The sequence below is a fragment of the Berghia stephanieae genome, chromosome 5 (assembly GCF_034508935.2).
Source record: "Berghia stephanieae isolate SIO BIC M18660-M18661 chromosome 5, UCSD_Bste_1.3, whole genome shotgun sequence".
NCBI lineage: Eukaryota > Metazoa > Mollusca > Gastropoda > Nudibranchia > Aeolidiidae > Berghia > Berghia stephanieae.
Window position 1 is genome coordinate 61,975,806 of NC_088364.1, and position 12,036 is coordinate 61,987,841.

Sequence of the window (12,036 nt, forward strand, 5' to 3'; positions counted from 1 at the left end):
CTTGTAAATCATCTCTCTGTTATGTATTGTTTGTATTTGTTATTTTAAATGTATAATGTAAGCATTTGAGTGTATTCCTCTTTGTTGGATTTTGTGCTTGTGTCTGGATGACTCTTATAGGTGATCTCAAACTAAGTACATTGGTGGTATGCTCTTGGAATCTACATCTGATCCTTATTTGTTCCCAGTTCCCCTTTATCTTACTTTCTCTTGGGTGCTTTAATTATAATTCTAGAACTTTTTACTATCCCATTTTCTTCCTTTTTACTGGCGCTGATATAACCTAAATGTGTTGCAAGCGCCGTAAAACCCTTAAAAACAACAAAACAAAAAAATAGTCTTTCAAACCCATTCTGCCCATGGAGCCGGAGTTTATCCTGGTTTCTATATCGTGAAACGGACAATAGCAATTGCTTGCTTTCCTTTGGATGGGACACTAGTCTATTGCAAAGTACTTTCCACCAAATATAACAGACTAAGCTACCCATTCACTGCTGGGTGGACAGGGGCATCTGAAAAACAAATCTCGACTGCACTCGGGGTCGATCTTGGTCCCTTTGCGCGTGAAGCGAGTGCTCTACCAACTAAGCTATCGGGGGGCTCCTAAATAGGGAAGTGGTAAATTATGTTTTATATAAACACAATACCTTTGCTGTGTTGATACAATATTTAGGACATTTTTAGTGTCTGATACCTCTGTCCACCCAGCAGGGATTGGAACTGGCTAGGACTGATAGATCTTTTGGAAAATATTTTGTAATTGACTAACATCCCTTCTAAAGGGTAGCAAGAACTTGCTATTGTCTATTCAATGCTACAGAAACCTGGATAAACTCCTGCTCCATAGGGCTTCCGGTTCTGAAGAACTTCTTTAACACCTCTGAGGGAAATTGACCTGAATGAGTGAAGCTTGTTGAAAAAAAATTATATTTGTTTTCCTGGTAACACTTCTTATTTTTTTAGCTTTTATATAGCGCAATATCCACTAAACATGCTCAAAGCGCTTTACAGGGGTCACTGGCCAACAGCAACAGTTAACATTTAGGATGGGAATGATGTCTGTTAGACGATATTACTATTTTTTTGGACAGAGACAACTCTGTTAACGGCCAGGTACTCATTTTACACTTGAGTATGATGAGAGAATTTGAACAAGGAGCCTTTTCCAAGGACCTAACTATGCACTGAGCAGGGCACGAACCCAGGACCTTCCAATCCAAAAGCGAGTGTCATACCACTAGACCACATGTGACTGTGTGATTGAATAAGAAGCTATCTGAGTGCTTTCTTTGGGTGATATAGATAGAATGAAGTTTACGTCACTCGTCTTTGTTGCTCTTTTTTGCCATCCTCATTTATGAGTAATTCTCACCAAACTGTATTAACCAGACTATAAACGTTCAAGATTACACATAGTTTTATGTGTTGGTCAGTTTTCTTCCGGATGGCAATGTTATGGGCTTATTAGCCAAGCGTATACTATCTATAGGCTGGGGATAGAGATGTAATATTGCTGCTCAATGCTCAACAATCATTAAAGCAAAATTACAATAGACACATCTCCTTCCTGTCCCTTATGTCAACACCCCAATGAAACAGTAACACACCACTTGCTTGAATGTCCACCAAATCCAAGCATCAGTAACACATTGTATAGTCACCTGGCGCTGATATGACTTTAAATGTGTTGCAAGCGCCATAAAACCCTTAAAAACAAAAACAAAAAGATTTATAGTATAGTGTCTTTGATACCCCTGCCCATCTAACGGTGATTAGGTAGCTAGGTCAGAACTGGTGGAAAGTACTTTGCGATAGACCAACTTTCTATCCAAAAGGTAGCAAGCAATTGATTGCTATTGTCAATTTAACACTACAGAAACAGGATAAACTCCGGCTCCATGTGCCTTAAGTCTCTGGACTACTTTGATACCGCAAAGGGAAATTGATATGAATTAGTTGTTTGTTGGAAGAAACGATATTTTCCCTTGTAAAATGTCTTTCCGCATGATGATATAATATAATTAGGAACTTTCTAAGAGCCTTCTGTGGGTGATCTTGTTTGTGCGGCTATGTGGTCTAGTGGTATGTCACTCGCTTTCGGATCAGAAGGTCCTGGGTTTGAGCCTCTCTCGGCGCATAGTTGAGTCCTCGGAGAAGGCTCTTTACTCACATTCTCTTACTGTACTCAGGTGTAAAATGAGTACCTGGCCGTTAACAGCGTTGTCTCTGTACGAAAAAATGGTAATATCGCCTACCACTGGTAGTACCAGGCGCCATGTCCCGTCCTACATGTTAAATGTTCCTGTTGGTCAGGGACCCCTTGTATAGCGCTTTGAGCATGTTTAGTGGATATTGCGCAAAATAAAAGCTCACTTTTTTAAATTTTATTTTAAAGCTCAAATCTTAGTCTGGGTTCAGAGATATAATATTGCTACTGGGATCTGCTGAGATGGAAAGCAAGTAGGAAAACAGCTTTAGGGGGATAGTAGACACCCACTATGGGAATGGGAGGACAAAAGACCCCACCCGGGGTTGAAATATAAAATCAATATGAACAACGATAATGTTAATGAGAATTACAGTTTTATTTATTAACGTGTAATTCAAGTTTTATAAGGATGGAATTCTGGAGGGTTGAAAATGTCAGAAATATGGGGCGGCGTTCAATTAACAATAACAACAACAAAAATGAAATCCAAAACAATAAAAATAAATTATTAATAAAACCGCGAGTTCAAGGGAAAAAATATATAAACAATATATAAATTGCGAATAAAATTTATAAAAATTTTGCATAGACCTATTCATGATTTCTTCATTTTTCTGTCTACAAATCATGGAATGGCAGAAGAAAAAAAAACTTTTTTTGCAAAAAACAAAAAACAAGCTATGCAATTGTTTTTCCAGGGTCAAAAATAAATGCACAAAAGGCACAATAATAAGTTAATTGATTCGTTGTATTTTTACAAGACTAATAGACGATCTATTAAAGAAAGCTGACTGCACTAGCATTGAAAGCCAAATAAAAAGAAGATGGGGTTGGCTGGGTCATGTGGCCAGAATGGAAAAAGGGTCACTTCCCAAGACAGCCTTGTACTGGACAGCAGATGGGAAGAGAAAGCGGGGAAGACCCAAAGAAACCTGGCGAAGGACCATGGAGAAAGAATTAAAGGAAGAAGGCCTGTCCTGGAATACAGCCACCGCAAAAGCAGCCGATCGCAAAAAATGGAGATGTCTGGTGGATGCCCTATGTGCCTCAAGGCCCGAAGAGGATTAAGAAAGTAATAGACGATCTACTATCTATTCTATTCATTCTTTTTTCCCTACTAGCGTTCTAAAATGTGATTCAGAAATAGTATGGAGACGGCACTTACATCAATACTGATGATAAATAATATAGGGTATGGAGAATTGTCAGATTAACTCTCTCCTTACCGACCATTTTCTAGATTTCTATTGAAATGTCTTACTATCTAAACATAAACATTGAATTTTTAAACTCAATTTAAATTTCAAAGCAACAAGTGTACATGCGATACACAATTTCGTTCAGCAAGACAAGCTTCGAAAACAGCATTGTGTTCTTAGATTGTTCTTTAAATTTTGTGATTTGTAATGCAAATCTGAATAAGAAAAATGTTGGTTGTATCGTAACGAATGTGACGATTTTTCCTGTAGTTGGTGGGCGTTAATCCAGAGAATAGAGAATAAAACTACCACGGTGACAGAGAGCCAAACTTGGTGATTAATTGATATGACACCCTTCGTCTGGCAGAGAGAGAGAGAGAGAGAGACATACGGACAGTCGCACTAGCTATCCAACCATACAGGATAAATTAAATGGTTACTACATTACAAAAGCTAATGGTGGGTGATGATAGGCTCGATGCCACTGTCAATTCATGAACCTATTTATTTTCATGTATGTGAATACACAAGATGATATCATTCTTGTTCATCTCTATAAGGATTTATGTCCATACTTATCATTTCTTGGAAAGATAAAAATTCTTAAACAATTACCAAAGGTCTGAAAAAAAAAATAATACAAATAAAAATCCCTTTATTCATACTATAGGGGAAATTTGTCTCTAGGATCTATTCCAAGGGAAGACTGGAATAACCCAGACGTCAGACGCAAATTGAGCTAGGGCGGGGTGACTTGCTCAAGGCCACACAACGCAGTGGCAGGTGATCGAACTCGGTACCTTTTGGGTACGAAGCAAAAGACCGTACCGCTGAGCTACGCTGCCCCTAATCACTCAAATGAACCAGAATGCGTTCTAATTAACCAGTAAATTTATAGAGAAAATATTCTGTCATAGACAGATCGTTCTATTTAAGCGGCTGTTCTGAAAAAATGGCGTTGCAATTACTGGCTCGGACTGTTTAACTGTTTACATAGAATGACCTGTTGTAGCCAGTGTATAAATAAATTAATATCCGACACAAACGATGACAGTTAATATTGCACTTCATCATTTATAGTAAACTGAGTCCATTTTTATTTTTTAAAAATTAAAAAAAACATCTGTACTCTTTGTAGCTGCACACATATTATTTTAAATGCCACAAAAATTCTGTTAATTAAAAAAAATAATTTTACTACGATATATAGACTTGATTTTTTATCGTTAAATTACATGATATTGAAACAAAAGAATTATTTACAACCAAATTAGGAGATGACTTGCTGCAAATGGTTGTTGAATATGGCGGTGTGATGAAGGTGACGCAATGGACCAGCCATTACATTGATGGCAGACTGGCAATGAGGATGGTTAGAACTGCCAGAACTGTACTGGTTGATGATGACATGAGGACGGCCCCTGGGGATAATAATAATAGTAATAGATCTTTATTGTCCATAAATATGGATGAGAATGAAAAGAAAAAAAATTGTATTTAAATCTTTAATTATTTTTTTTTGAATTGGTCTTTTATATAGCGCAATATCCACTAAACGTACTCAAAGCGCTTTACAAAGGGTCCCTGGCCAACAGCAACATTTAACATGTAGGACGGGACATGACGCCTGTTAGGCGATATTACAATTTTTTTTTTTCAGACAGAGATAACGCTGTAAACGACGTGGCACTCATAAACACCTGAGTACGATGAGAGAATGTGAGTAAAGAGCCTTTTCCCAAGGACTCAACTATGCGCCGAGCGAGGCTCGAACCCAGGACCTTCTGATCCGAAAGCGAGTGTCATACCACTAGACCACATGACATAGCCGCAATATAAAGATCTGAAAAATCTTGACTCCCTCACATTGGCCACCATTTCCATTCTGGTATGCCATACAACTGGGTCATTTTCAAGGAGGGGCCTCACAAATGAAGGATAAACATTTTAAAATAGAACATCTTTATAGAGCAATATTCATTAAACTTGTTCACGCACAACGTCTTGCAAGGGGTCCCTAGCCAACAGCAACACTTAACATGTTGGACGTGACATGACGCTTGTCGGACTTTTTTTTTTTTTCAATAGATAACGCTGTTAAACACCAGCTACTCTCCACACGCGAGTACGGTTAGAGAATATGAGTAAAGATTCGTTTACAAAGATTCAACTTTGCACCGCTCAGAGCGGCTATGTGGTCTAGTGGTATGACACTAGCTTTCGGATAGGAACCTCCTGGGTTCGAGCCTCGTTCGGCGCATATTTGTTGAAGTTGAGTCCTTGGAAAAGACTTTACTCACATTCTCTCACCGTATTCAGGTGAGCTTCTTTGCCAAGCGCATTCTATCGATATGAACAAAGACTGCATAGAATTATTAACTGAATGCAACTAACCATTATCTTGGTGATGGAAGGCGACAGTTGCTTTGGGCGCCACCACGGATTGTTGTGACCCTGACAGGGAATAAAACTGTTCGTTGGTGATGGCGTTAATCTGGTTGGTGCCCAAGGATTTCAGCTGTTGTTTTTTCAAAGCCTGTAGAACGTTGAGAATGAGAAAGGCAGACATTAATATACTGTATTTAAGGATAACAATAAAGGAAAAATCAATGAAAACTGTAGCTTACACTTTCATAATATTAGGCATTCCCTCACCAACCATTTTCAGAATTTTCCCCAAAATCTCACACCCACCGAACACAAAAATATGTTTTTTCTTACTCGAACAGAAAAGCAACAAATATATTATATGCATAACATTGATCAGCAAAATGAGCTCTACAACACAGCGTCACGTTTTTTTAGGCTAGACTCTACTATAAAAACATTTTTATTTACATTTTGTGATTTACAAAAGAAATTAAAAAAAAAATATTTAAATGCTATCTATCTAAGCTACTTGTTTTTTTTTTTTTTGTTTTTTTTTAAAAATCTAATTTTAGTGAAATTTAACGTTTGAAAATTTGACGTCACAAATTATTATTGTAAACTTGATATCATTACGAGTTACTATTTAGGGAGAAGGGTAGAATAAATAATGTTATAACACAAGATGGATTAGTGTTCTATTATAACTATAGAGACTCCAAGAGATGGCTAATTGTTCTCTCGCCTTCAGAACCATTCGGCCCATGGAGACGGAGTTTATCCCGGTTTCTATAGCGTGAAACGGACAATAGCAATTGCTTGCTATCCTTTTAATAGGACGCTAGTATATCGCAAAGTACTTTCCGCCACATCTAACAGACTCAGATACCCGCCATTCACTGCTGGGTGGACAGGGCGGGAGGGGGGGTGTCAGAAAAAATATTTCGACTGCACACAAAGGGACCGAGAAGCGAGTGCCCTATCAACTGAGCTATCGGGGCCCCCATTTAGGTATTAAGGAAGTCAATGATTATAACAGGGACTCAACAAATAGATGGATAATAATCGTGTTCTTCTCGTAACAAAGGGAACTCACTGAGATTGCGTGCACTGGCAGGCTCTGAATGACGACAGGGGAGATAAGCGACAGCTGATCTGTTGTCAAAGATTGGAGTCGGTCTCTACCAAGGTGTCCTGTCAATTAGAGAGAGACGGAGAGATCAAAGGTCACACAATGACGTCACTATTACACCGACATGTCAAGCACTTGTATTTCCCCGTGTCTCTTCTCTATTTTTTTTTTAACTTTCTTATTTTCCAATCTCCTAGTAAATTACCTTCCCTCTTTTCACTGTCGTTCTCGTCAACTTCCTCTTTTCGCTGATTCTCTTCCTCCTTCCTCGCTATCCTCCTATATATTTCTTCTTGCCTCTTTCTCTTTTATCTTTCATAGCTCGCGCTCCTTCATCCCCCCCCCCCCCACCTCTTCCTCCTCAACATCATCATCACCATCTTCATACTTCGATTCCTCGTCAAGAGCTACTACTACTACTACTACTACTACTACTACTACTACTACTACTACTACTACTACTACTACTACTACTACTACTACTACTACTACTACTACTACTACTACTACTACTACTACTACTACTACTACTACTACTACGTCTACTACTACTACTACTACTTCTACATACTACTACTACTACTACTACTACTACTACTACTACTACTACTACTACTACTACTACTACTACTATCTACTACTACTACTACTACTACTACTACTACTACTATACTACTACTACTACTACTACTACTACTACTACTACTACTACTATTACTACTCTAATACTACTACTACTACTACTACTACTACTACTACTACTACTACTGCTACTACTACTACTACACTACTACTACCACTATACTACTACTACCACTACTACTACTACTACTACTACTACTACTACTACTACTACTACTAATAATAATAATATAATGGCATTTATATAGCGCTTTACCCCGTTGTCACAGGCTCTAAGCGCTTTACAGTGATATAAAACAAAACATATTACAGTGAGACAAGTGTGAAGGAAACGTGATACGAATTCAATTTAACAACAACAAAATATGAAAATAATATTGCAACATTATGACGTAAAAAGATAAAACTTTAAGCGAGATTTGAACGTTGTCAACGAATCCGAGCATCTCACGTGTGACGGAAGAGAGTTCCAAAAATGGGGGGCCGAAAATTGAAAAGACTGTTCACCTATTTTACGCAATGGCTTAGGTTTGACAAGGATTGATTGGTCATTGCTTGACCTCAAGTTTCTATTGGGGACATATATGTTTAGAAGGTCTTTAATATAGGAGGGACTGTTCGTGCTCAGGGATTTGTAGACAACAGTACAAATCTTATAGGCAACTCTTTTTTCAACAGGAAGCCAATGTAACTCACGGAGAAGAAGAGTTGCTAACGGGTATTTTTTGTTATTGCGTACAATGAGCCTGGCTGCGTTATTTTGAGCAACCTGAAGTTTGCTAATTTTGTCTTTAGTTAAATTCGCCCAAATGGAGTTACAATAGTCCAATTTAGATAAAACCAAGGAATTAATTAAAAGTTCTGTTATATGCTTCGGTATTAAATTACGAATTTTGCTTATTTTTTTCATTTCTATGTACATAGATTGTATGGTGTTATTCACGTGGCTTGTCATGGAAAGATCTTTATCAATGATGACGCCAAGGTTTTTTGCTTTATTTGAAAATTCTATTGTGCTATTTCCGAGAGTAATTAGTGATTTATTTGCCTGTTTAAGGATACTCGGTCTTCCACACATTAAAATCTCAGTTTTACTATCATTTAATTTTAACTTATTGTGGTACATCCAAGATTTAATCTCATTAAAACAGCTCGTAATTCGTTGTATTAAGAACTGTAAATTACTAAGGGGTGCTGAATCATATATTTGCGTATCATCTGCATAAAAATGATAACTCAGATTGAATCTGGATATCACACTAGAAAGGGGCTGCATATATACAGTAAAAAGGACAGGGCCAAGAACAGAGCCTTGTGGCACTCCAAAATTTAGTAAAACTTGTTCTGACTGAACACCATTCACCACGACAGTCTGCCATCGATCCTGTAAATATGATGTAAACCATTTAAGGGCAATTCCTTTTATGCCGAACGTATTTTCTAGTCTTCTTAACAAAATGTCATGGTCAATGGTGTCAAAGGCAGCTGAAAGATCTAAAAGGCATAATACATTGATATTGTTAGCATCAGCATTACATAACAAGTCATTAAAGATTTTAAGAAGCGCCGTTTCAGTACTGTGGTGATGTTTGTAGGCTGACTGAAAGGGTTGTTCCAAACTGTTGTTCTTAAGATGAGATGTTAATTGTGTAAGAACTACCTTCTCCAAAAGTTTTGACAAAAAAGGTAAATTTGATACAGGACGATAATTGTTTAATATATTGTGGTCTAGTGATGGTTTCTTCAGAAGTGGTTTGACGAGGGCACTTTTAAAGCACGATGGAACTTCGCCAGTCAGTATGGATGTATTTATGATTGATGTAATGGATGGTAATAATGTATCGATGGAGCTGGCCAAAAGCTGTGCTGGTAGGGGATCAAGGTCGCAGGATTTAATGGGGGCTTTTTTTATCAACTCGTTTATGAAACTAGGTGAAACTGGTTGGAACTTGTCTAAAGGGGTACCACAGAATGTATTTGTATCTATAAATGGTTCATGCCGATCTAGTTCTGAACGAATGTTATGGATTTTGTCTTTAAAAAAGTTGACAAATGTGTCTGGCAAGTCTCTTTGATTGGTTGTAGATGGTAATGAAGTGCATCTTTCACGTCCAAGTAGATCATTGCAGATGTTAAATAATTGTTTACAAGATTTAGAAGTTTCCAATTTTGAAAGAAAATACGTGGTCTTTGCCTTTTTATTGTTGTCTTCCAGGCACGAAATGCGCTCTTGAATATTTCACGATGAATCATGAGGCCTGATGTTTTCAGCAGTCTTTCTGCTCTCCGACACTTCGTTTTAGCTTCTTTAACGTCCGACGTATACCACGGAGCATACTTGCGGTTGGTGACGGTCCTTGTTTGGAATGGCGCATGTTTGTCAAGCGTTTCAATGAGACAACTATTCCACTGGTCTGGAGAAATAATTGAATTTTTAGTAAGTTTTTGTTTCTAAATCGCCTCTGAAATTGTCCAAATTAATGCCTTTAATGTTTCTGGTTGATGTGGTGGTGGTTTCTTGGCATGGTTTTGAAACATCAAGATTGAAAGAAATGAGGGAGTGGTCCGAAAAGGGGAGATAATCGACGGTGGCGTTGGTTTTTTGGAACTCTGAATTTTCTACAATTACCCAATCTAAAATATGAACAGCAGAGTGGGTTGGCGTTGTTACGATCTGGCACATGTTGTTCTCTGATAATGACTCGTGCAATTTGGCGGTGTCTGTGACGTTGTCGAAGTGAAAATTAAAGTCGCCGAGTATAATTGAATGGCCAGGACGCGTGTGTTGCAAAGTTAGCATCTCGTTGATTTCCTTCCTAACATCAGGTAATTTTATTTTGTTTTTCTTGTTTGCTGGCGGTCGGTAGATGCAGTTGAAGTTGTATCTTGTATTCTGGAGGGATAATCTAAGATCAATGGCCTCCATTGTTTTGCAGCGCATTTCGATGATTTCCACATGTTTACATAATTTTGTTTTATAAAATACGCCAATGCCACCCCCTCGCTGATCTTTCCTACTACTTCTACTACTACTACTACTACTACTACTACTACTACTACTACTACTACTACTACTACTACTACTACTACTACTATCACCACAATATATTTCCTCTGGTACCACTATTCTCTCCTTCTATACCCCCCCCACCCCCACCTCTTCTCTCTCTCTCTCTCTCTCTCTCTCTCTCTCCTTCATCCCTCCTCCCTTCCCACTTCTTCTTCTTCTTCTTCTTCTTCTTCTTCTTCTTCTTCTTCTTCTTCTTCTTCTTCTTCTTCTTCTCTCACCCTCTCTCCAAATCCACTTTCACCATTGACATCAAGGAAAGAAGGACGTACCTAACAAATGCCCAATCTCCGCCACAAGCGCTGGTTTCCAGAGTTTGACGTTATCACCGTATATCGAAATCAGTTTGTTGACATAAGCAGTGATCTGGTCTTGGGAACAGCTTGAACTGCCCCCTATAACTCGTAGTGATCGTCTGGAAATTAAATTGATTGAATATTATTATACAAATAGTGCACATTTAGCTTTAGTCCAATCCGAAGTGCACTTATTTGATAACCCAGTTCGATAACCCAATGTATTATAGGCTCATTGGTGTGGTAGAAACCTCAAATGAAATAAATAAATACATAAATAAACGACACAAAACACTGTCCATTACAACGATGTTAAACTAGGCCCATAATTGTTATCGGATGTCAGACCTGCATATATCAGGGATGTAAATGCAAAGTTGAAAAAAATTCTGAAATTCTGCGAGCTCATTTCAATAGTCTAAACTCCAAGTGACACTCCAGGAATGAGGTGATAAATGGCTTTGTGATTGTGACAACATTTTTAGGACTTTTGAGTGATAAGTCTCAGAATAAAATCTAAATTATTTTGTTTATGGATGGATTTTAATGATTTATGTCTCCTTTTTGTCAGGAGGAAATACCATTATTTGGTGTTGTTCATGCTTAAATCAGTGCCCATTTAGTAGTATCCTTATCTTTATGGATTAAACAGGGTTACATTAGTTTCGGATAATGAAAAAAATCAGAATTTTGGAATTCTTAACTTATTTTCACTGCACGTAATCCAACACCTAAACTTTTATATCAAAATTATATTCAGGTCAAAATATTACCCCCAATGACTAAATGAATCTGACAATAATAAAAACTCGTACTCAAATTTCAACAGCCATATCATTACTAAGGCCAATTTTGAGATTGGAAAGATGGTCACCTCCCGATATTTATCATTTTCTCAGGCCCCAAACCCTTCTGCTAATAACAAAGGCAATAAGAAGTACATTACAATTAAAATACTACATTAGGTTTAGAATCGTGTTAAAAGCCCTTTACTTTATTGGTGTAGCTTTCAATGAGAACAAACAAATTTGATTTTTTCCCCCACCACAGTCAAAAGTTCGTGGCAGTCTCAATCAGAAATGAGACCCCATAGAAATTTCTCATAAAGACCAAGGCTAAGGGAA

At 37.7% G+C, this 12,036-nt stretch overlaps 1 protein-coding gene across 2 annotated transcripts in view; it reads right to left on the bottom strand.

Annotated features, from left to right (window-relative positions):
- Positions 1–2,566: 2,566 nt before the first annotated feature.
- Positions 2,567–12,036, bottom strand: part of LOC144973370 (uncharacterized) — a 41,438-nt gene continuing 31,968 nt past the window's right edge. Inside the window, exons 23-27 of one of the 2 annotated variants that reach the window (XR_013645541.1) lie at positions 10,889–11,031; positions 6,872–6,969; positions 5,803–5,944; positions 3,291–4,829; positions 2,567–2,983 (exon numbers count right to left, since the gene is read on the bottom strand). Coding sequence is in view for 1 of the 2 variants with exons in the window: in XM_078915709.1 (XP_078771835.1) it covers positions 4,750–4,829; positions 5,803–5,944; positions 6,872–6,969; positions 10,889–11,031 (463 nt within the window). In the remaining variant the exon portion in view is untranslated. Of the gene's footprint in view, positions 4,830–5,802; positions 5,945–6,871; positions 6,970–10,888; positions 11,032–12,036 lie in introns of both variants that reach the window. The other variant, XM_078915709.1, reaches the window with a different exon arrangement.